Source organism: Eublepharis macularius, chromosome 3 (genome assembly GCF_028583425.1).
Source record: "Eublepharis macularius isolate TG4126 chromosome 3, MPM_Emac_v1.0, whole genome shotgun sequence".
Taxonomy (NCBI): Eukaryota; Metazoa; Chordata; class Lepidosauria; order Squamata; family Eublepharidae; genus Eublepharis; species Eublepharis macularius.
Window position 1 is genome coordinate 12,216,348 of NC_072792.1, and position 25,622 is coordinate 12,241,969.

The 25,622-nt window shown below is 45.5% G+C and overlaps 1 protein-coding gene across 2 annotated transcripts in view; it reads left to right on the top strand.

Annotated features, from left to right (window-relative positions):
• Positions 1–25,622, top strand: part of TDRD3 (tudor domain containing 3) — a 124,719-nt gene that overhangs the window by 70,212 nt on the left and 28,885 nt on the right. For both annotated transcript variants that reach the window (XM_054973385.1, XM_054973386.1), the window contains exons 11-12: positions 539–1,371; positions 3,182–3,307. In XM_054973385.1, coding sequence (XP_054829360.1) covers positions 539–1,371; positions 3,182–3,307 — 959 coding nt within the window. The remainder of the gene's footprint in view (positions 1–538; positions 1,372–3,181; positions 3,308–25,622) is intronic.

Here is a 25,622-nt window from a genome sequence, read left to right on the forward strand (position 1 = left end):
TGATAGTTGGAGGTGATAACACGCTTGCACTTTCCTAAATCAGTTTATTCCTTTTTGTTTGCTGGATGCCAGCATGTGCCCAGCATATACATCTTAAAAAGATTTGAGAATATGTAAACACTGTCAAGTAAGGAGTCAGTTGACATGTTTTGCAAGCCTGTTTTAAAGTGCATAGCTTTGGTTGGATTGTATCCCATTTCTTTTAACTCTTGTTACTCTTGTAATTCCAGTTACTGCTAACTATTGATTCTGAGTAGCCTCCTACATGCCTTATTAACATATTTCATACAGATACATGATTGCTTTCCTCCATGCCTTGATCATATGTATTAAGTGTCGTCGTCCCTCAGTTTTCTTTGTGAATAGCAGTTTTGTACGAGTTTTGAGCTAGAGCAGAACTTTAACCACCATGTGTTATTTTCCTGCCAGATGGATAACCTCATTTCTGTTTCCTAATTAAATGCCTCGAATGCTTTAACTGTCCTCGATTGAGACAGATTAGTTGTGCTACTAATTGGCTTGTGTTTTTGTTTTCTAGAACCGAAGTCGCAGATACCGTCGCCGCATCAGGGACAACACAGAGTACTGAACACCGAGCAAAATGGCATAAAAGGTTACAACCATCAGAGGCACACTCCCCGAAACGATAGACAGCCACGGAACGAGAAGCCCCCTCGTTTCCAGAGAGAAAACCAGAGTCTGAGGCATGTTGGGGAAGGGAGTGGGCTGTTAAGAGCCAAAGCTGCCGAAAGGCAGAATTCCTTGGGCCCTGATCCTTGGCCTGAAGAGAGAAATAAGTGTGATAGACTTTATCCTCGAAAAGATCTCATGTACCCTACAACTGTCCACCCCGGTGACTTCCATTTCAAGCGGAGGGACAACCCGTTGCAAAACAGACAAGGAAAAGTTGCGTCAATCATGGAAATGAAAGACAACTCTGCGGTTCACGATGCACCTGAAAACAACAATCAGAAACCCGGAAGTAGGGAAAGCCAAATGCATCAGCCCGACAATTTCTACGATAGGAAAACACTAATGCTAGCGAATGAACCATTAACTACCTTAAAAAATGAGCAGCACTTCGGTATGAACATGGAGTATCAAAACCCTGTTAGAACTGATCGTTTTAGTACTATACCAAATGGTGATATGGAACATTTTCAGAAAGGGCGGAGAGTTGGACCTATTAAATTACCTACACCCAATATGGCTACATCATTTGATGTAAAAATGTATTATGATACTGGACCCAAGAAGAGATCTGGGCCCATTAAGCCAGAAAAAATGTTGGAACCATGCAATTCAGGGGAGTATGGAAAAAGCTGGCAGCCGGGGGATGAATGCTTTGCCCTTTACTGGGAAGATAACAAGGTATGTCCTATTCAACACAAAAGTAACAAATATGGTTGTTCCGTTCAGTGGATGAACTGTCGGTCCATGTGGTTGTTGGGAAAGATTTTCATTCTTTTGACAAACAAATCACTCCTTGGTTTTATGTTTTCTTATCCAATTGAGAAAGTAAGTAGCACTTAAGAACAATGTGCAATGAACAAATTTATTTTTATCACTATAACATTGCATGTTGAGGAATACGAAATTCCATTTAAAAATGTCATTGGCATAATATGTGCAAATCAGATGGTGAGGGTCTTTATTAAATTACTCACATTATTCACTGACATTGGTTAGCTCCAAGGAAGACATGCAGCCACTTAGTTTCCTCTATAAACTGTTGAATAAGGGTGAGAATACTTTAGCTCATCATCAGCACAATTCTAAGCAGGGCTTTTTTTCAGGGGGAACGCGGTGGAACAGAGTTCCGGAACCTCTTGAAACTGGTCACATGGCTGGTGGCACCACGCAGAGGGCAATCTAAACTCCCCTCTGTCTGGAGATCAGGGGGCGGGGCCACCAGCCATGTGACCAGTTTCTCCGAGGGCAACCCACTGAGTTCCATCACAATTTTTTCCAGAAAACAAGCCCTGATTCTAAGCAGAATTACTCCAGTCTAAGACCATTGAAATCGATGGGCAAAGACTGGAGGAATTCTACTTAGGATCGCTCTGTATGTATCCTTCAGTCAATAAGTGTTATAGTCATTAGTAGAGATGTGCAATTTGGGTTTGGTATTCTATAAAAAATTACCGAATGTTACCTGATTTGGTAAAATGCTGTGTTACTGAATTTAAATATGCATTGCCGAATAAGTTCCATACGACCAAATTTAAGTTTACTGAATTTATTCGGCAAAATTCAGTAAACTTCAGTAAATGCGGCAGTGCTGTAGCATTGGACTGGGATCTGGACATCCCATGATTGAATCCTTTCTGCCACAGAGCTTCACTGGGTTCCTTTTGGGCAGTCACCCTTTCTCGGCCAACCTCACAGGGTGGTGGTTGTGAGGACAAAGCAGATCTATGCTACTCTGGGCCCCCGTTAGGGAGTAAAGAGGATACATACGTAAATAAATAGTATATTCACCTGGAAACCGTTAAGTGTATCTTTCAGTAGTGAAAGAAAGGGATGTCTAGTATGCTCTATGGAAAAGTCAGTAATGCTAGGAAAAGTAGAAGGCAGTAGGAAAGGAGGGAGGGAGACATAAAACGAGATGGCTTGACTCAGTAAAAGAAGCCACGCCCTCCAGTTTGCAGTTCTGAGCAAGTCTATTAACAATAGGATGTTTGGGGGTCTTTAATTCTTAGAGTTGCCATGAGTCGAAGGCGACTTGATGGCTCATCACACGCACGCGCACACACAGAGTGAAAGAAATGTAAGATGTTTTAGAGAGAGAGTGAACAGTTCTCTAGAATCCTTATTTTGTAGTACAACACGAGCCTAAAATACAACACGAGCCAGAAATAGCCTAAAACGAAAGGTGACGTTAGCGCATGTCATTAAAAGTGGTTGTTAACGTATCTGTGGATAAAAGCTATCTCCATACAAGAGATCACTTGGATAGAAGACATTTTAAAAGAGGAAATATAGCATCTCTGACATGATCTACTTATTTCTGGGGGGAGGGGGAGGAGAAGAGTATGCTCTTAAGTTTTGCATGCTAAATACAAGGTGTATGTTTGGCTTTTGACAATTTTTCACAGCTCATGCATTGACTGTTGGTAGTGTGGTATTGTTTGCTTGTCGTTAAGATACACAAATCCCTAAAAGATGTTCTCTTTTCCAGTTTTATCGGGCAGAAATTGAAGCTCTTCATTCCTCTGGGACAACTGCAGTTGTTAAGTTCTGTGATTATGGAAACTATGAAGAGGTGTTACTAAGCAACATCAGGCCCATTCAAGCTGACACCTGGGTACGTGACAATAAATTGTATACAAAGAGATAAAGTGCATAGTTCTTGCGAACAATGAAGCCATAAACAGATGACTGGTAATCGTGCAAAGGGTTTTGAAGTAGAAGCCTGAAGAAAAGAATTCTAGAACTGATCTAGACCTTCTTTATTACATATCCATCTATAACGATGCCTTAAAGAAGCACGGGGGTCTTTACACTCATGTAATAAAAAATGTAAAATTGTTTGGGCAATATATTCCTGCGTTGTCAGCTGAATAATGTTTATATGAAAAACTGATGGTATGCTTTTTAAACTTACCCTGTTGTATCAAATTAAGGATTCAAATTTACTGCTTCCATATGGCTTTGTTTACATTTAGGATATATAATGAATTCGTAAGATTTAAATTCCAAAGGTTTTTTTTTAATCTCTGTATGTACAGCTAAAATGTTTCTACCGTTGTTTTACTTGTGCTAATTGCTTTAAAAATGCTATATTGCCTAGATAAAATAATCAAAGACCTAAAGTGCTTCATAGCGATGCCGTTCTAAAAGATTTCACGAGCTGATTTGATGGGAAAGTGCAAAGCTCTGTTTGGGTATGGAGAATGGCTGCATAACAGGTTTTGTCTAGTATGTTTACGCAATCAGCTTCATTAAACGTCCACTTCATTTTAATGGGGCTGTCTACAAAATCAGGTGTTTCATCTAATCCTGTATTTAAGAGTAAGCAGTCGTCTATCAACTTCAGAACCGTTTGCATGCGTTTTTGACAGTCCAGTAGTAATTAAATCTGCATTTATCTTTACATTTTTTTTAAAAAAAACATTACTACAGTTCAAGTAGCAGTTACCAGAGTCCCTGCTTATGTTGCTTCTCTGTTATCATGTGGGTTCGGGAAGGCACATATACTTTAGACATCCGTTTGTGTGAATGTGCCCAGTTGCCAGTTGGTAGCCTGAGCACAAGGAGTAAAGACTTCTTCCACTACCAGTCACTTATACAAGCTGCTGGTTTAAGGGAATGCACCGAATCTGGGCAATGTTACATATCAAGATTATAAAGGGATCTTCTGATAGAGCTTCTAGTTCGGAGACCCTGAATATGATAAAATCAGTGTTTATGGAGGGAAATAATAAGCCTGCTCAGTCATAATAATAACAAGCATACAATAATAATGCTCAGGACTCTCCCCCCCCCCCCCGACACACTTTACAACATCTATCACTTGAGGAGGAAGAGGAGGAGGAGGAGGAGGGAGGAAAAAGGCTAAAAAGTGAAAGCAAGAGACTGAAGAAAGGGATTATAGCCACCCATCCGAGCAGGATCCAGCGGAGATCTACGCGTCCAAGCAAGGGACAATCCAAAAGGGGGAAGCACAGCAATGTGGGTCTGGTTGCGTACTTGACCTCAGAGGGAGTATAGCAAACCGGGCATGAGGCCAAGCGAAACACACCAAGCGCATGCCACCAAAACCCAAGCACAGGGAGGTACATAATGTGTGCCCGAAGGAAGTTTCTGTTAATGGCAGCAGAAGCACCCGCTTTGAGGTGGGTTTGGGCCTTAGGGATAGGGCGTAAGTGTTGAAAAGAAGTGAATGCTCTTTTCTGGGCTCGGAGAATGGGAAGGAGATCCGGGTGAGTTGACGGACATGCTCCTGGCTTGGCGGGTTGAAGCTGAGGAGGAAGCCGTTCCCAGGTCTTTGGGAACATTTGTAAATCTCAGGGCAGAGGTGTGTTGGAAGCTAAATTATTCATCTCATTGAGCTGGAATTTCTCAAGGAGATTCCAGCAGGCCTGTTGGGAAGGAAGACTCTTTTATCTGAGAATGCTACTCTGAGGTTAGGTCTCCAGTTGGCAGGGGTGTCAATGCAGCCAGATCCTTTTGTGTCTAAAAGTACCTTGATTAATTACTACGAAGGTCTTGATTAATGGCCCAAGGGCTAGGTAAATTGAGCGGCTTGTTTCCCTTTGAAGTTCCCTTTGCTACCCTTGAGTGCGGTGATGAGAGAATAACGAATTATTCCTGATCATGCTCCATCTCTGCCGGCTCTCAGCCTTTGTATCGCAGATGATGCAAAACTTGTTCGTTTGGGCTCCATGGGGCAGGCAGAGAAGTAGAGGTCCTGATACCAAGATGGAGGGGGAGAAAGAGAAGCCATGAAAATGCTACGTGCAGAACAGTTGCACGGTCTCTCGAATATTATTTCTACCATACATAGGCAGGCGGAGGACACTGACATCATGTTCGGCTGTAAGCATCCCTTTCTACGGGTGGGGCAAACTGTGCAATGGGAGGTGGAGTTTGCAGATCAGCAATTTGGTTTTAGGCCTCGGCTAGTGCATTCCAGAGCAGCTCCCAGACACTGAAGCCCAACCTGATCCAGGACTTGGCAGTGTGGCCTCAAGCCCGCCCAGTGCCGTTTTTGCCATAGGTAAGGGAGAATAGCGGTGAGTTCTCCTAGAAATAGGGCTTGGGGCTCTGGTGCTGCAGCTCTTGCTTTCCACAGCATCCAGGGACCTCTGTGATGATTCCCAGCATTTGATACTTCTGTGAGTAAGCAGCATGGGTATTCAGGACCTCTGTGGGGAGGGTTCCTGGGCACACTGTGACACGTGTTGAAGCCTCATCGGCCGGAGTACAGTGATATTGCCATTGCTGTTCTCCAGAGATTAAGCCCCCAATGCAGTTTGTGCACCATCAGGAATCCATACAGCCCCCCCCCCCAGACATCTACAAAGTAGGATTTATTTAATCCTGGTATTTCTGATTATTTCCGGTGGAGATGGAATTCAGGAATCCCTCCAACATGATTGTTTTTGTGGCCATCTTGTTTGGTCTTGAGGCGCTGCTGCGATGCAGTGTTTAATCCCGCTGTGGCCAAATTGTTCCCTCCTTCCCTCAAACCTGTCCCCTCCCCGGTGTTCCTGTTGCTTACGTTCATTGTAGCCGTACCAGTCCTAGCTCGAGTTCTTCTGCTCGCACATGTGCATCAACGTGTAGTGTCTTAAAGAAACGCAGCAGATCGGGACAGAACAGTAGCAAGTTGCTGTGCATTATAATAAAACGTAGGGAGTGGTGGAAGAGGCAGAGGTTTGGGAGGCCAGATGGAGATGGTTGTAGGCAGCCGAAATGGATATGCGGTTTGATAGGAGTTCAGCTTGCCCTTGCTGGCTTGATGTTCACTGGTCGGTGCTGCCGTTGCTTCAGGTTACCCATCTTGTAGCAGCACGTAGCACCCTTAGCTAAACTCAAGAAAGAGAGTAGCCAAAACTAAATGTATAAAATTGTACTCTTAGAATTTTAGATACGGTATGAGCGCATAAATGACTCTGGTTACAGGAGGCATGCAGTGTATTGTGGAAGCAGTTATCAGTAGAAGGAAAGCCCTTCCCTTTTATTGCATTTTTCTGTTCGGGTTGGACGTGCGCTGTTGCAATAGTGGTCTTTGGTTTTTCTTGACTTTCCTGGGATCGAGTGATTGACCTTATGTCAAAAATAAAAAACAAATCTTAATTTTTTGGGAGCTGTACTGGTATTGAATCTTGGTATGGATCTAACTCGAGGTTCTTCATTATTGCTTGTTTCTTGACAGCAAAATAGCATTCATTGACTAATGCCAAAGCTTTTGGTAAGGAAGGCAGCAGCTTAGTTTTACTGCAGTGAGTGCTTTTCAGTACATAAAAAAAATTAAAGGGCTACACCTCTCATAAAAAAGCAATAGATGTGAGTTTTCAGTTAGGCTTTGCCATGTAGGTGCACTAATCTTGCTAAGGGAAATTAATTTAGATTTTAAAAGCTTGCACTTCCCACTGCTTAAGGATTGTTTGAATTTGACGGTAACGACTTGGCTATAAATATATGTAATCTGCTGTTTGGCTAAATGTAGCCGTGATCACAAAATAAAGGTATATGACTGATGCAACAAACCAGCCCCCAAATAAAAGACCATCAGAGAAATGAACTCCCCCCCCCCTTCTTCTTCAGCATTTAATATGGAAAAGCATGTGTTGTTCAGAGACTTCAGATTAAGTCTGTTCTGTAGAAATGTAAAAATAAACACACGATAATGAAACTTGAAGTGTTGCACGTGTTTCTCAAATTCCAGGAATTCCATCTTTCAGAAGGCTACATAATGGTCAGCATCTAGTTCCATTGCCATGCTCCGCGTCTTCCTTTCTCACAGTAACCTCTTGACCACTTGGCTTTACTTCTGGGGGTAGAATTTCAACATTTGACACGACAGTGGTTTTATTTTAGACTAGGATGGTTTCTGTTATTCCTACAGAAGCATTTGAGAATGGCCAAGGAGCGTTCAAGTACGTGCTACAATAATGGGTACCATCGTCACTTACCTCTGGCATCTGTCAGCAGTTTGCACACTTTCTGGTTTAGATGCTGTAAATAAGTTCCATGCACATCACATTGTCTCTGCCATGGAGCCCCATTTCTCTCCCACTAACACTTCTGTTTGCTCAAGGACACAATGAAAACCACTGCGCACAAGTGGAAGTTTTAGAAGAAGAGGAATTACACTCTATAAGAGAGACCGAGTATTCATGGATGGCAGTCCTTGGCAGGTAGAATCCTCAAGTTCTCCACAGCAAACACGCAGGTGTATTGGTTGAAGTAATGTTATTAGATTAGTTGTAGTTTTTCCGGGCTGTTTGGCCATGGTCCTGGCATTGTAGTTCCTGACGTTACACCAGCAGCTGTGACTGGCATCATCAGAGGTGTCGCACCGAAAGACAATTGACACTGAGAGATCTGTCTTTCAGTGCTACACCTCTGAAGATGCCAGTCACAGCTGCTGGTGAAACGTCAGGAACTACAATGCCAGGACCATGGCCAAACAGCCCGGAAAATCTACAACAACTAACATTCTCTGGCCATGAAAGCCTTCGACAATATAACTTTATTAGAGATCCATCAAGTACAAGGTGCTCAGACAACTGGATTGGCAGAAGTGACGTAAACAGGGTTGGTAGTGTTAGTTATAGGGAAGGTTCCCGCCATCAGGATAGGGACCATTAAAGCTTTGGGCACGAAGAAGCCGGGGGGGGGGGAGTGAAAGGGAGAAGCTAGGTTTAGGCTAGACAGAACAAAGAATGAAATCATCTCAGTTCCCAAGAAAGATACATTTCGCACTGGCCGCAGCCAGCCTTCAAGGACACTTGCTGGAGGCAGCGGGGAAAGAGTAAGTAAATACTTGTGAGATAACCTACTGCCTTAACATCAATAAGAAACTTCTCATGCCCTCAGAGGACCAGTCCATATCACAGAATACATTCATGGCAGATATATATGACATACTGCCCTCCCCAAGAATGTCTCCCTCCTCATATTGGCCCAGGTTTGTTAGGGTAAGCTTTGTGAAATTTGTTTACAAGTCTTGGGGCATTTACATCTGAAGCTTTTACCCATTTCCTTTGACTCATCAAAATGCACCCAACCAATTAAATAGAACAGTTCTCTCCGTTTTAATTTCGTGTCCAGGATTTCTTTCACTTCATGGTGCAGCTGTCTGCCCACCGGGGGAGGGGGGTGGGGAAGGAACTCTGTGGTCCGGATGCCATTTTTCAGGTTGGGGAGCTTTCTTCAGGAGGCTGAAATGAAATACGGGGTGGACATTCTTTAAGTTCTTGGGTAGATTTACCCCTACAATTACCTCATTGAGTAATTTTTTGACTTGGAATGGACCTAAGAATATCCACCCCAGCTTTTTACTTGGTTGCTCCCCTCTGAGATGTTTGGTGGAAATGTACACATCGTCCCCCGCTTGTAATTTCCATGGGACAGACCTTTTTTGGTCCGCATATTTTTTTGTAATCCTCTTTAGCTTTTTTCTGGAGTTTTTTTTAATGACCCCCCCATTGAGTTGTTAATTTAGACAACCCTTCTTCCAGATCCCCTTGTCTGTTGGTGGCTGGGGCTTTCACAAATGGCATTGCTGTGTCTTCATATCCATGCGCTACCATGAAGGGGGAGGCTCCATTGGAACTATGCACCGATTTGTTATAACAATATTCTGCAAAAATTAGGAAATCAGCCCAGTTGTCTTGCTGGTAATTTATGTAGCATCTTAAGAACTGCTCCAGCACTTGATTAACTCTTTTGGTTTGTCCGTTGGTCTCGGGATGATGGGCGGAGCTAATGCCTTGCTCAATCCCTGCTACTTGCAGTAGCTCCCGCCAGAAGTTGGCAACGAATTGGACTCCCCTATTGGATATTACCCTATCCAGAAATGAGTGCAGTCTGACCCGTGTTGCATAAAGTGAGTGGCTAGTTTCTTTGCGGTTGGAATTTTGGAGCACGGAATGAAATGAGCTTGCTTAGAAAACAAATCAACCACGACTAAAATTAGTTTTTCCCTTCGGACGGGGGGGGAGGTCAGTAATAAAGTCCATTGAGACCACAGCCCATGGGCAAGAGGGGGTTTCTAAGGGTTGTAGAAGACCAGGCAGTTTACTTCGTCTGCTTTTCCCCATCAAACACACTTGGCAAGTGGATACATACTGAGAAATGTCCCTTCTCATGTATGGCCACCAAAATAGTCTCTGCACCAGATGCAACGCTTTTAAATATCCAAAGTGGCCAGCCAACCTGGAATCATGACATTGTTTCAACACTTCTCCCCTTAAACTGGCTTGAAGATACAATTTACCCTGTTGATACCAGCCACCCCCTTCTCTCCTCTGTAGTTAGTCTTTGGGTAGGGCGTCTCCTTCTTTCTCTGCTTCCTCTTTGACTCTTTCCTCCCAGTTCGTGGAGGGAGCATTTTGCTTTAATTGTTTGGCTTGGCTCCAGGTGGTCACTGCCCCCCCCCCAATTGGGCTGGCGAAAACATTGTGTCTATTACTTCCTCTCTCTGACTGTCATGTTGAGGTACGCGCGAGAGGGCGTCTGCCAGGAAGATAGATTTGCCAGGGAGGTATTTCAGTGTAAAATTAAACTTGGAGAACTCTGCCCAATGTAGGTGTTTGGCGCCTAGTTTGTGCGGGGTGTGCAGTGCCTCTAGATTTTTATGATCAGTCCAAACCTCGAATGGCACTTTAGCCCCCTCCAGCCAATGTTTCCAAGTGCACAAAGCCTCTTTATCCCATACCGCCCAGTGGCATTCAGTTTCAGAATTTTTTTTCAATATATAAGCACAGGGATGTAATGTCCCATCATCATCTGCTTGCAAAATGACCCCCCCCCCCATTGCAACATTGCTCACATTTACCTGCACAATAAATTTCCAGTTCTCATCCGGGTGCCGCAGAACCGGTTCGGAGGTGAATAGGGTTTTTAAGTGCTCAAAAGCCTCTTGACATTCCTTAGTCCAACCCAATTTAGCACTGGGATTCACCCCTTGCGGCCTCTTCCCTTTGGTTTTCAGCAAGTCAGTTAGTGGCAAAGAGATCTGGGCAAAGTTGTTTACGAATGATCTGTAGAAGTTAGCAAAGCCCAGGAATTATTGCAACTGTTTCCTGGTTGGGGGGCGGGGTCCCATCCCACCACCATTTGTATTTTAGCGGGATCCAATGCCCCGATATTCTGTACTCCAAAAAGTCTAACTCCTCTTTGTGGAATTCACACTTGGACAGTTTCACCAGCAGGTGGTTGTCCCTCCGGGTTTTTAGTATCCGGCGCGCTAGTTTCATGTGGGACTTGTAATCTGATGAATAAATCAACATGTTATCAAGGTAAACAACCATGCCCTTGTGCAGGTATTTGTGTAATACCTCATTAATTGAATTTTAAAAAACCCAGTGCCCGTTGTAATCAGAATGGCATGACTTTGTATTCGAATTGTCCCAAGGGAGCGTTAAAAGCAGTTTTCCATTCATCTCCTTCCCTTATTCAGAAGTATTAAATCCAGTTTAGAGAAGATTTTTCCTTGAGACACCACTCCCAGCAAATCTTGGATCAAGGGGAGGGGGGTAAGCGTTGGACATGGAGACAGCATTAATCCCCCTATAATCAATGCACAGTCTCAGACCCCTGTCCTTTCCCCCCCCCCGAAACAAAACAGGTGCAGCCTGAGGGGAACTAGCTGGGTGGATGAATCCTCGTGATAAGTTTTTATCAATGAATTTACACAATTCCTCTTGTTCCCCTGGGCTCATCTAGTACAATTTTCCTTTCGGAAGCTTTTGCCCTAGGATCAGTTCTGTAGCACAATCAGTAGCCCTATTGGGAGGGGGGAGTTCATCAGCTTCCTTCTCATCAAAAACTTGGTTCAAGTCCTGGTATTCAGAGGGAATTTGCTCTATCTCTTCCCAAATTAACAGCGCTCTCAGGGAGGTGGGAGGCGCTTGGCCCCCACTCCAGCTTCCAGACTTGATTTAGGCATTCCCCCCCAGCAAAACACAGCTCTCCTGTTTTCCACTTCACGAACTGGTCATGGTCTCATAACCACCTTACCCCAAACACCAAAGGGAACTTGGTTACGACAAAAGTTCTGGCTTTCCAGTGATTCCCCATCCCTACTGGGACAAGTTCCATTTCCACATTAGCAGGGGCCCCTTTCATTCGAGACCTATCCATCTGCTCAAACACGATGGGATGGTCCAGTTTACATACATTCCACCCCAACCCAGTGACTAGGGCTGGAGCAATCAAATCCAGAGTGCATCCAGAGTCAATTAACGCCTGCACTCGGATGTTAGTCCCGCTCAGGGGGATAACTAAAGTAACTGGCATGTACAGTAAGGCCCCTATTGGTCTCACCTCTTGAGGTGCTGGTTCCTTTGTGACCTGCCAGCAGGGCCTCCTTACGATAGGTCGTTGTTGTTTCCCACTGGTGGCATGGGAGTCTCCTCCTTTTCCGAAGGGTCTCTGCTCGACCCCTCCAAACCATCCAACTCCTTGAGCCCGGTTGCCACTTCACTTTGGGACCTTTTTAGGCGGTTTGCCCCTTGGGACTGCAGCTTTCTTCATCAATCAGCTCCCATCCACAGGTTCCCTTTGCCCTCCCTGGCATTCGGTGTCAAAATGTCCCACTCCCCCGCACTGTAGGCATAGGCCCATCTTCATTTGGATGGCTCGCTCCATGTCTGGGGAATGAAGGCTCTCTTTCCCTTTTGCTCCAGAAGGTGGTTTCTTGGTTGTCCCCTGGTGCTGCATTTTCAATAGCTTTACTACTTGGTCCCGATTCTCCACCTCACAGGCGAGCTGGATCCATCCCAGCAAGGTTCTGGGGTCATCTTGTACCAAGGCCTTGGCCACTAAATTGGGATTTAGCCTGGCCTGGAAAAATTCGATCTTGATCCCCTCTGTCCAGTCGCGCACCTTTGCGATGTACTGCCTGAATTCTGCAGTGTATTCACGCACGGGCCGATTGCTCTGCCGCATCTGTTTCAGTTTGGTTCTCGCCCACTCCTCCACGAGCAGGTCCTCGAATTGAGCCCTTAGCGCTCATATGAATGTATTGAGGTTCCGTAGTTCCAGGGCCCAGGCCTCGTATAGGGTGACATACCACTTAGCCGCCAAGCGACCCAAACGAGATGCCAGGTGGATTACCTGGCTGTGTACATTCTGGAAGGTGTGGCCCCACTCTTGGAAAAATTCCATTGCTTGGACAATGAAGAAACCTAGCTCTTCGGGGGGGCCCTCAAAACGGGTGTCCAGTTTAGGCCATCTGGGGGCAGGGGGGAGCCTCAAGAGAAACCCTCTGGGGCAACCGGCACTTCTTGTTGCAGCGGAACAGCCAGCTGGCAGCCTAACAGGTCAGCAGGCACGGCTCTCAGTGGTAGGACGGGCGGGTGAGGCGTTGAGGGGTTGTTTAGTCTCCTTGGTGGGACCCGTGGCTGCATGACTGCCAGCTGCTGCTGAACTGGCGTCCAGTTCCCCTTGCACGTCCTGTAACTGGCCCCGGACGGGCCGCTGCTCATCTGTGGAGTCGGGGACTTCGGAAACATTCCCATCCGTTGCCATCCCATCCTCCTCCAGGAGTTTAGCCCAAGCTCCAGATTCCCATTGGCTCGAATGCCTCTGGGGAATGGGCCCATCTAAGGCTGATCTCATCCACCCCCGTGTGAGTCCAGATAGTGCCAATAAATCACATCTCATCACTTCCAATTCCTGACGGAGGGTTGACACTGGGCTGACTTCATCTGCTCTCAGCCCTGGATTAGCCCTGGTGAGTCTCTTTTGAGGAACAAAGTTCCCCAACAAATATTCTTCCAATGCCTCCTTTTCCCGCCCCTCCCTGCCCCCAACGTCTGTAGCTTCAGGAGGTGGAGTGACAGTTCCCCATGGCAGGTAACTGTCTCGGCGAAAAGTGAGCTAATACGATGCTCTACCGTTGCGGCCCACTCTGCCATTACTTCCTCCATTGGCACAGTGGCGGTTGCACCGAGCTCATGCAGCTCTGCGGGATCTTTGGGATGATCTGAAGTTTCATCTGATTTACCGGGAATTCCCACTGCAGGGTGCCCTGCCATTATGTAGGTGGCCTTGGTTGCGGTCCCGGTTCCAGAAGTTGGGACTTCTGCCAAAATGTCAGTCCTTGGCAGGTAGAATCCCCAAGTTCTCCACAGCAAACACGCAGGTGTATTGGTAACTTTATTAGAGATCCATCAAGTACAAGGTGCTCAGACAACTAGATTGGCAAAAGTGACGTAGATGGGGTCGGTAGTGTTAGTTACAGGGAACGTTCCCACCATCAGGATAGGGACCGTTAAAGCTTTGGGCGCGAAGAAGCCTAGGGGGAGGGGGTGAAAGGAAGAAGCTAGGTTTAGGCTAGACAGAACAAAGAATGAAATCATCTCAGTTCCCAAGAAAGATATATTTCAAGCTGGCCGCAGCAAGCCTTCAAGGACACTTGCTGGAGGCAGCGGGGAAAGAGTAAGTAAATACTTGTGAGATAACCTACTGCCTTAACATCAAGAAGAAACTTCTCATGCCCTCAGAGGACTAGCACATAATACAGAATACATTCATGGCAGATATGCAGACAGGTAGATATCACAATGGAAGTCATCCGTAGGATCTGTGCTTCTGTCTTTACAGAATGCCTGTATGCTGATATGTCTCTTAAGGGACCTCTTTGCTGTGCCCTACCTTCAAGTCGAACACTCATCTGGTCATTTACTCATTGCCACCATGCATCATTTGAGCATCTCTTGGACTTGAAAATTACATACAGTTAAGCCCATACATGGGTTCAATTGCCTTGGAAGACATTTCAATTAACTGAAGGTATACTAGTCCTGTTGCATTCCTGAAGTCTCTCTTCCACACTTTTATATTGACTGTAGCATGTTGGCGGCCACTCGTAAAAGTATGAATGGTCACAAATGTTCCAAATAAGCCATGGCGTGCTCTCAGCCTAAGCAGATTAATGAGTTTGCAAGTGGAGACTGCATCGTAGGTGACCAAACTGTGCTAGAATGACTCTAGAGGGGCTTGGATTGTACTGCAGAGTGGTAAGTTGGATTTTACTACACATCAGGTGTAGATGTACCATAAAATGATCTTTATGGATAACGTTTTGAAGAAGGGAGGAGAAAGAATGGCAGTGTGGCTTATACTACTGCTGTATTTTATTTATTTATTTAATTTCTAGTCCGTAGTCCTTGCAAGCAGGCTCAGGGCGAAGTCACAACATATAAATGCATATAATAAAAACATATATTAAAACATTGGTAGTAATCATATGATACTGCACTAAAATACTGCACTAAAAGCATCCCCGGCAGCTCTCGTTGCACCCTACATCAAAATCCACAGGGCAGGGTGGCTGAGATTTAATAAGTACAAGTTGGGGCATAACCCTCCCCCCCCCCCGCTCTAGGAGGGGCGGATTGGGCAATTCCTCTGCCTCAACCACCATAAGCCTGGCAAAACATCTGTGTCTTACAGGCCTGGTGAAATGATAACAAAACGTGCTGAGACCAGGCCTCCGCAGACATTGGCTGATTGTGCACACGTTGGTTAATGCACTTCCAATCCTCTTTAGAGATCATTTGGAACTGAATTTTTCTAGTGTGAAACAAAAAACCCACTTCCAAACAATAGCTAAAGTGCATTGAAAGTGCATTATCCAACCTGTGCGGGATCAGCTAGAGAGTTCTACCGGGTAGGTACCGGAACTGAAAAGTCTGGGCCCTGGTTGAGGCAAGGCGAATCTCCCTGGGGCCAGGGATCACCAATAGCTGTTTATCTGCTGATCGAAGCTGCCTCTGGGGAATATAGGGTGGGAGACGGTCCCACAGATATGTCAGTCCCAGTCCGCTAAGGGCCTTGATGGTCAAAACCAAAACCTGACCTGGAACACCACTGGAAGCTAGGGCAGTTGGCACAGAACAGGTATACTATGTTACTAGAATGGAGTCCTGGTCAAAGCACGCACCGCTGCATTTTGGACCAGTTGTAACTACCAGAGAAAGCACAAAGGGGGAATAGGGAATAGGGAATACTATATTTTGATATCTGCATTACTTTTACATCACTATTGTATAGGAACGTCTACGAATGTGCACGTTGTCATTTTCTCAGTGTGCACAAATGTACCAAACAAGTACAAACAATGTCCCAAATCACCAAACAAGTAACGAGACGTTGTATTATGTTAGACTGCTGCTTACATCTGTCCTTCATGAAGATTCTAGGCAACTGGTACGCAGTGGTATTGGAACAACTCGGAGGTTTATAAGAAAAATATATTTGACATGAGAGCACATAAACTAAGAAAAAGCATGCAACTGTAAGCCAGTGTGGTGTAGTAGTTTGAGAATGGTATTCATACTTGCGAGACCCCAGATTTTGATCACGGCTCTAACATAAACTGGGAGACGGGACAAGTCATTTTCTCTCAACCTGAATAACAGGGTTGTTGAAGTTATAAATGAGGTGGGAAGAACCCTGAACAGCAACCTGAATTCCTTGGAGGAAGGGAGGGGGGTAAAATTGTAATGGATGCTTAAATATTACTCTTGTCTGCACATTGAAAAATAAGTCCTGAAAAGTTTCTTTTAAATGGTGTCCACTGCAGTTCTAACAACTGAATTGTTGACATTGCCTCAATGTACTTTGATTTGCTTTCAAGGAAATTCTCTTTCCGTGAATAAGAACCTTATTACATGTATCAGAATGCTATTCATGATCATGCTAAAGAAAAAAAGCTATTAAGACTTGCTAGTTAAACTTGACATAAACATGCGAATTAAAATTAGAATTGGGGATGCTGGTTAACTGACTACTGATTTGACCGTGGTTAAATATTTCAAGAAGTCAGCTGTACCTTTACAATAAGCAGTAGCCTACCATTTTTATTGTCTTAAGATGCCAATTGCAGAAATGAGGAATTAGTTTCACATATTTCATGCTCATGCACACCTCATTTAGAGAAGTTGGGCGCATCGTGCCCCCTCCTTAGCAGTCCTCTGCCCTCTCTTCCAATGAAGCCAAATTTGTGTAATAGCTATGTGGAAATTCATAGAATTTCCTAAAAATGGTTTAGGAGGAAGCATGAAGGAGACACTCATATGCATATATTCTAAGAGTCTCTCTACACGAGACATCTGACACATGAAGAACACGTGTCGGGAGATGCAATGTTAGCCGGGAAGGGTAGTTTAAAAAGACAGAGTCAGCAGCGGGGCAAAGGCTTTGCTTTACAGTGGAGCTGTGTGAAGGGGCTGTGAAATCCCAGAAGGGAAGCTTCAGCCCATTATAACCTCTCCAGGTCTAAGCCTGGCTCTGGAAGGCAGCTCCAACCCGTTTCCATTCCTCGCTTCCCTCTGGTTGCGATCCCACACACTTTTAGACTGGAGAGGTGAAATTGACAGAGGCAGGGAGGCAAAAATGAAATTAACAAACCCTCTGAGGCGCAATCTCCACCGGCTCTGTCTTTTTAAACTACCCTTCCCAGTTAACATTGCATCTCCCTACACTTGATGAACACACACCGAGACGTCTCATATAGAGAGACTCTAACTGTCCTTGCTTAGTAGGAACAATCTTTATTTGGTGGCCTGAAAAGGGCAATCAAACTTCATTCCCTTGCCAGAGGAATCTCCTCCATTTCAGTTCTGAATTTTTTCTGACAATGTAATCTTAAACAGCGTTACACCCTGCTTACATCTGTTGGTGGGCTTAGAAGGATGTAACTCTTCCTTTTGATTGCGCTAAGAGAGGAGCACTTAGTTATGACTCGGGGTCTTCAACTGGAACCGCTGCTGACTGTGCTGTTTAGCACTTGCTAGGTATGAAGACGAGGATGAGAAGGGTGCTAGCTATATCAGAAAAAGTTTCTTTCCTAAACCTCTCTCCCTTGCATGGTGGATTTATACCTCCACGCTCGCTCGCTCCAATGGAGACAACTTCCCCTCTGTTTGACCTCTTCCTCTTTTGCATTTTTGCCTACTGGACTCTACCCGCCATTAACAGGGGTCTTGAGAATTGGCGTCTTGTCAAGGGTGTGTTTGCTTTCCGGCACTTCCCTTGATTCTGCCCTCCCTCCCCCCCGCCCAACCTTCTTGACAGGACCTGGGCATCCGAATCCTTCCATCTTATCCCCTGCACTATTTGGCAAGCGCCTCCCCCAAACACCAAAATATTTTTCCGGACCTGCTCTGGGAGCAGGACTCATCAGGTGTATAATCATAGTGGAGGGTGTCTTTTTATGACCTATGACTCCAGATGCTTGCTTCACTGGAGAAGGGTTTTTGTTATGGAGAGGCTGAAGAACATTGGTTTTTGTTTGAGACAAGGAGGACGTCCTGTCATACCTGTATATTCCTCTTCCTCTCATCCCAGGATGCAGGAATTCGATTGCTCTTTCCACCCCAATGGGAAGGGGAGTTTATATCCTTCTCAGTTCTTTTCCTGCCACCTTAGAGTGCACGTAATCTCCAAGCTCCATGGGACACTGGTTTCTCGTAGAGGGGCTACATTATAGGATCTTTCCCTTTTGTGTGCCTAACCAAAGTTTTGCCTGTTGACCCCTTGTCTTCCCCACCATCTGGCTTTGCAGCTGAAGAGCTGTTAGTGTAGCCCTTTCTGCCCTCTCTTCCTTCCCCCTTAGCAGACCATTTTGTCTTCCGCCACTGAGATCTCAGGTGCAGCAACATCTTCAGAAGGATAGCTGGGGGTGGGGTTCTGTAGGCAGCGCAACAGAAGGACCTGCATAATCACTCGCCACAACCCAACATCCCGGCAGAGCTCCAGGGTGGAGCCATTAGCTGTGAGGTGCTGCAAACTGGCAGGGGAGATGAACAATGGGCATGGAGATGCCAGCTCCCTCTAGAGTGCATCCGGGGCATCCTAATTCAAGAGAAGAGGCCTCTGTGGCCGGGGAGACAGCACCTGGAGGGGTGGGTGAGCAGAAAGCTTTGGCTCCTGCAGACAGCCTTAAAGTCGAAAATGAACCAGAGGTAGTCTCCGTCCCTTGATCCAGTCTGGTTGGAGGAATTTATTAACTCTTAAATGGAGAAAAGGGAAAAAGCTCAAGGAGATCTCCAGAAAGAGGCATGTGGAGGCTAGCAAGCAAGCTCTTCTGCTCTCCCCTCCCTCCTCGCCTAAAAGGCCTACCACGCAAAATGCAGAAATACTGGACGCCAGCAAAGGCAGCAAAGCAAAGGCTACCAAGGCAGCACAGAAGAGACTTCCCTCTGCTTCAAACACATGTACCATCTGTCACTCATGCAGATCAGAGGAAGGCGTGTCCCTTACAGATTCTGAGATCTCTGGTAATGAATCTGATAGAGAGGATGGAGAACTATCAGAGGACGAACCTCAACGAAGCCAGCACTCTTAAAGGCTGTTTGCACAGGAGGAATTACCCCCACTACTCTACAAGGCTCTCAAAATTCTTCAGCTTTCTCCCCCTAAAATACAACCACCTGAGTTTTGTCTAATCCCAGGGAGCTAGGATGTGCTTTTCCTTTTCTCCGTTTTTTTTTTTTTAAGCAGGAAAACAAGGATGATTGGGCCACCCCTGCATATAAGCACTTGCATGTGGGACAAGCTCAAGGAATGTCTGCTTTCTCGCTTAGAGTATCTTAACTTCCTAAAAACTCCAACGGTAGATCGCTAGCCTGGCCTCTGGAATAGCACTCCCTGAAGAAGCGGAAGGCGAACTCAAGGATGCTGCTGGCAGAAGGAATGAGGCGGTTCAACACAAATCGCATGAAGCCATGGCTCTGTCTATCAGCAGCGGCTGCAAATTCTCTTATGGCCAGGGCACCTATCATGTGACTCTGATTATTTAGAGTTCCTGGACTTAAATGGCCTGCGGAAATGACAGTGCACCCTCCAAACAATAAACCACCTTCTGGACAGACACAGTAGAGCCAGTCCCATCATCGCAATGGTTCTCAGGAATTTCCTCTTCTTCTTCTTTTAATTAAAAAAATGGAGACTGGAGAGTGGTCTTGAATCTAAAATTCTTGAACAGATTTGTGAGATGCCTATTCTTCAAGACGGAAACATTGAGAATCATTGTGGAGGCTCCACAGAAGGGAGAATGGATGACATCAATAAACAGAGGAATATCTCCAAGTACTGATTTTTCCAGCCCATCGTCACTTCCTCAGATTCACCTTTGGAAAGTTCTGTTTTCAATACAAGGCCATGCCTTTTGGTCTGGCATCAACTCCAAGAATGTTTATGAAGATCATCGTTCCATTTGTAGCTCACCTGAGGTCCCAGGGGATCCATATGCATCCATGCCTGGACGACCTTTTAATCTGGTCACCCACACAAAACTAGTCAAGGATCTAGAGATTACCATGCAATGTTATACAGACCATGGGTTCCTAATCAGTATCCAAAAGAGCCAGATGTATCCATCACAATCAATGCCTCACGTGGAGGCCAACAGAGACTCTGAACAGGGTGGACTGTTCTTACCTCCAGAAAGGGCACAGAAGGTAGTGAAGGCAATAAAAACAATTTAGATGGTAAAGATATTGGATCTCGTGATGTTAGCCCAATTACTGTGAGGCCTGGCTAAGATTCTCTCAGACTCTCCCCTTCATCAAACACATTTGTATGAGTTAAAGGTCTTTATTAGATGCTACTCCCTAGAAGTGCACGAGTACAGAGTAATTGCCTGGAATGCCAAAGCAAAGTCTTCCCCGAGAGGTTATACCTCCAGTTCCCTCCCCCGGTTTAAACAAGAGTCAGTTGAAGTCAGCGAAAGTCCTGAAAGAGATGCAGAGCTGAGTTTCCCACGGTCGGTTCCCAGGTATGCTGCTCCAGCTGCACTGATAACACCACTCAACCTAAGCAAAGCATAGCAAAGATACAGTGAAGAAAGTTACACTACTACCCACCCACCCCCTCCAGTAGATATACATTCACATGTATGGCAGGCAGGCTGGTTGGCCTGTCTGAAATTATCCCTCCCCCAAATCACATCTATAAAATGATCACCCCTCCCTTGGTTTATCAGGATAACTTTAACTTTAATTGAATTTTTATACCGCCCATCTCCCGAAGGACTCAGGGCGGTGTACAGCAAAAGTAAAACATACAAATATAAAACAATAAGAATATAAAATATAAACATATTAAATAACGTTTGTGAAAAACTTTGATGAGTTTTCTAGCTCTTACATCTTTAGACTGAACCCATTCATTTTGACTCTGGTTAAAGTATTTCCATTTCTCCCTTTTCCATTTTGAGTCCAACACAGCTTCCACTTCATGATGAGGTTGTCCATCTTCCATGGGGGGGGGGGGGAGGAACTCCAGATTTTGGGTGCCAGATGTTTGCTTCCGGGGCTTTCTTTAGCAAGCTGAAGTGGAATACTGGGTGTATGTGTCTCAATTTTTTTAGCAGATGTAGCTTAACAGCCACTCCATTTATTACTTAGAGAATCTTATAAGGTCCTATGAACTTCCATCCCAACTTTTTGCTTGGCTGTTCACCCTTGAGATTTTTTATGGACACATAAACTTCATCTCCAGGTTTCCGGTCCGGGGTGGGGGGAGTGTTTACGGTCTGCATGTTTTTTTGTAATCCTGTTTGGCTTTTCCCACAGTTTTTGTTGTTAGATCCCACTGTTCCACGATAGAGTTCCGCCAAGTGCTGAGATCCGCCCGCCCCCCCCCCCCACTCCTGGGCAGGGTCTTTCACAAATGGCAAGGGTTTACCTTTAAAATCCTGTGTGATCTTGGAGATGCTACCGTAGAACTATGAACACTATTGTAAAAATATTCTGTGAATGCCAAAAAATCAGTCCAATTATCTTGTTGATAATTAATGTAACATCTTAAAAATTGCTTCAGGACCTGATTAACCCTTTCAAATTGCCTGTTGGTCTCGGGATGATATACTGGATTCAACCCTTGAGTCATGCCTGTTACTTCCATCAGTTCCCACCAAAACCTGGCAACAAATTGTGGGCCTTGATCCAATATTACTTTGTCAGGAAATGAATGAAGCCTTACTATGTGCTGCATGAACAATGTGGCCACCTTTTTGGCTGCTGGCAACATAGAGCATGGAACGAAATGGGCTTGTTTGGAAAACAAATCCACCACCACCAAAATCACTGTTTTCACTTTACTCGGAGGAAGGTCAGTGATGAAGTCCATGGATACTACAGGCTAGGGTTGGGGTGGTGTTTCTAGAGGTTGTAGTCATCCAGGAGGTTCTCCCCTCTTTTTACCCATTAAACAGGTCTGACACTGGATACATATTGCGATACATCCTTCCACATTCCTGGCTACCAAAACTGTCTTTGTAATAAGTGCAGTGTTTTTAAATAACCCAGATGACCGACCAACTTGGCATCATGACAGTGTTTCAGTATCTCTCCCCGCAGTCCTAGCAGGATATACGTTTTGTTGTTCTTATACCAGCAAACATTTTCTCCTTTCTCTAAGTCCTCAGGCCGATTCCCTCCCCCCTTTTCCCGTTCTGCTTTAATTTTCTATTCCCATTCCAAGAGGGAAGAAAGGGAAAGGCAGTCTGCCTTTGCCGCTTGGTTTCTGGTAACCACGGCCCCTCTTAACTGGGCGGGGGAAAACATTGTTACTACTTCCTCCCATTGGCTGTCGTGCTGGGGAAGGCGGGACAGCGCATCAGCCAGAAAATTTGATTTCCCATGGAAAAATACAAAATTGAATCGGGAGAAAAACTCTGCCCACCGCAGCTGCTTGGCTCCCAGCCGGCAAGACTCTTGCAATGCCTCCAGATTTCTATGATCAGTCCACACTTCAAATGGCACCTTGGCCCCTTCCAGCCAGTGCCTCCACGTAGTTAGGGCCAGTTCGCCTGCTACCACTTCCTTATCCCACACCGCCCAGTTCTGTTCGGCCTCCGAAAATTTTTTGGATACATAAGCACAGGGGTGCGTTTTCCCATCCTCCCCCTCCTGCAGCAGGACTCTTCCCATAGCAACATCGCTCACGTCCACCTATATCACGAAAGGCCGGCTCTCATCTGGATGGTGCAGCACAGGTTCGGAGGTGAAGCGAATGTTTAACTTCTCAAAGGCTGTTTGGGACTCCTTAGACCAGGCTAGTTTAGCTCTCTGTTTCACTTTCCCAGCGCCCTTCCCCTTGGTTTTTAGTAAGTCTGTAAGCAGCAAAGGAACTTGAGCAAAATTTTTTATGACAGATCAGTAGAAGTTAGCAAACACCAGGAATGCTGCAGCTGCTGCCACATTTTAGGAGCTTCCCATCCGAGTATGGCTTCTGCTTTGGTCGGATCTATTTCCAAGCCTTTCCCTGATACTTGGTACCCCAGAAAATCCAGCTCCTCTTTATGAAATTCACGCTTGGACAGTTTCACATACAGTTTGCGTTGGTACAGGGTTTTTAGCACCTCCCTCACCAATTTCACATGGGACTCATATTCCTCTGAGTACACCATTATGTCATCAAGGTAAAAAGTCACTCCCTTATAAAGGTACTTGTGGAGAACTTCATTAATTATATTCATGAACACCCCAGGGGCCACCTGCAACCTGAAAGGCATGGCTCGATATTCAAGATTGCCCCAGGGGGGTATTAAAAGCAGTCTTCCGCTCATCCCCCTTCTTTATTCTCACTTGGAAATATGCCTCTCGGAAGTCCAGCTTTGTCAATATCTTTCCCTGGACCGCTACCCCTAACAAGTCTCTGATCAACGGGATGGGGTAGGTGTTCGACATCCAGACCGCATTGATTCTTCTGTAGTCTGTGCATAATTGCAAGCCCCCGTCTTTTTTCTTTCTGAATAACACTGGAGTGGCATGGAGGGAGCTAGCTGGTTGGATGAAACCTCGCACCAGGTATTTATCAATGAACTTACGTAACTCTGCTCTTTCTCCCGGGCTCATCGAGTAAATTTTCCTCTTTGGCAACTTAGTCCATGGGATCAACTTGATCACACAATCCATGGCTCTGTGAGGGGTGTAGTTCATCCGCCGCTGCCTCTTCAAACACCTGACTTGGGTCCCGCTACTCTGGAGGAATGCTCCCCCCCTCTTCCATAGTTAGACACACCACCTCTGGGAGGGGGGAGGGTCTTGGCCCCACTTGATGTCCCTTGCATGTTTTTGGCAAGCTTCAGAAAGGAGAAACAGATATCTGGCCTTCTATCGCACATAAGAGTCGTGGCCCCATAGTCATCCTACTCCCAACACCAGAGGGAACTTAGTGGCCATGCTGACCACAAAAGTCCTTTCCTCCCAATGTCCCCCCATTTCCACTGGGGTGACCTCAGATTTATAACTAGGAATGGTCCTCTTCATGACCATCCTGTCCATCTGTTCTAACACCAGAGGCTCAGGTAGTTTTGCCACCTCCAGACCCAATACTACAAACTCCTGGTTAATGGATCTCTTAACCAAACAAGCAATGTAATTTTTACAAATTTGATATTAAGGAAGTGCAATAGTGCTGAAAGTGCATTAATGAAGTAAACATATACAATCATATACAATAAATACTTTCCAATTCAAATAGATATTGCAATTCTTCCAGCCGATATATAACGCTGATGTACAAAGCTGATGGAATGATTCCTTGGGAATTTTTGAGAAACACAGTCCATTTAGTCCATACAAGATGTAAGTGCTGTGAACACAGAGGTAGATAACGTTGGAGTAACCAATAAAGTGTAAGACCGATCTTCAAAACATCATGCTGCATTCAATGTTATTTCTTCACACACTAGCCTGTAGGTCGGACACGCCACTGAGGTCTCTGGGCTCCTTGTCCCCGTCATCGTTGCCCATGCCCTGGTCCTCTGTCGTAGCGAGGTCTCCTTTGACGTCCTTGGTTTGGGTCTCCCGAAGAGCTGCCAATCCGAACAGCTGCTCCTCATCCTCCAGGTCCCCTCCTGGGTTCTCTGGAGCTCCCATTCCTCCTCCCAAGCTTGACTGGAACAGGTGCACCCTGCGCCCTTCCCTCTGGTCCTTTGTCCATACGTGGGACATGGTATGCATCCTCGGGGCATTGTACTCAGCCAGTGCAGGAACTTGGCTCCTGACTTGGGAATTGCCCTGGCCCCGCATGCCGTGCTAGTCCCAAGTTTCGGCGTTCCCATGAGGTCTTTAGAAAGGTCTTCGAGGTTCAAAGGAGATCCGTTCTCCCCTCCTTCTGCCATGCTGCAGGTAGGGAATCTCAGTGGCTTCCCCTGGTTCTGAGGAATGAAAAGGATTCCAGGCAAAAATGTCAGGCCTGGCTAGGGGGTTCTCTTGGACTTTCCACTTCATCAAACACATTTGTATGAGTTAAAGGTCTTTATTAGATATTGCTCCCCAGAAGTGCACTTGTACGTGGTAATTGCCTGGAATGCCAAAGCAAAGTCTTCCCCGAGAGATTATACCTCCAGTCCCCTCCCCCGGTTTAAACAAGAGTCAGTTGAAGTCAGTGAAAGTCCTGAAAGAGACACAGAGCTGAGTTTCCCAAGGTCGGCTCCCAGACGTTCAGTTCCAGCTGCACTGATAATACCACTCAACCCAAGCAAAGTGTAGCCAAGATACAGTGAAGGAAGAAAGCTACACTACTACCTATCCCCAGTAGATATACATTCACATGTATGGCAGGCAGGCTGGCTGGCCTGTCTGACAATTACAGGGCTGTATGATTGCGGAAATCGATTCTGTGCTGTGGGCCAGGGCCCACTCTCAAGAATTACATATAAAAGACACATTGCCCTCTAATGACACATCAGACTGAACATACCCAGCTCAGTGAAGAAGGATCTAACTTGATGGACAATCAAGAACAATCTCTTCAAGCCACTTTACGAGTCAGCAGATATACAAATTACAAATGGTGAGCTGAGGAGCCCATCGCCAACAGGAACATGTACGGAGTATATGGACCAAAAGGGAATCCAGATGTACCATATACTTCCTAGAATTAAGAACGATACAGCATTTTCAAGAGAAAATAACGAA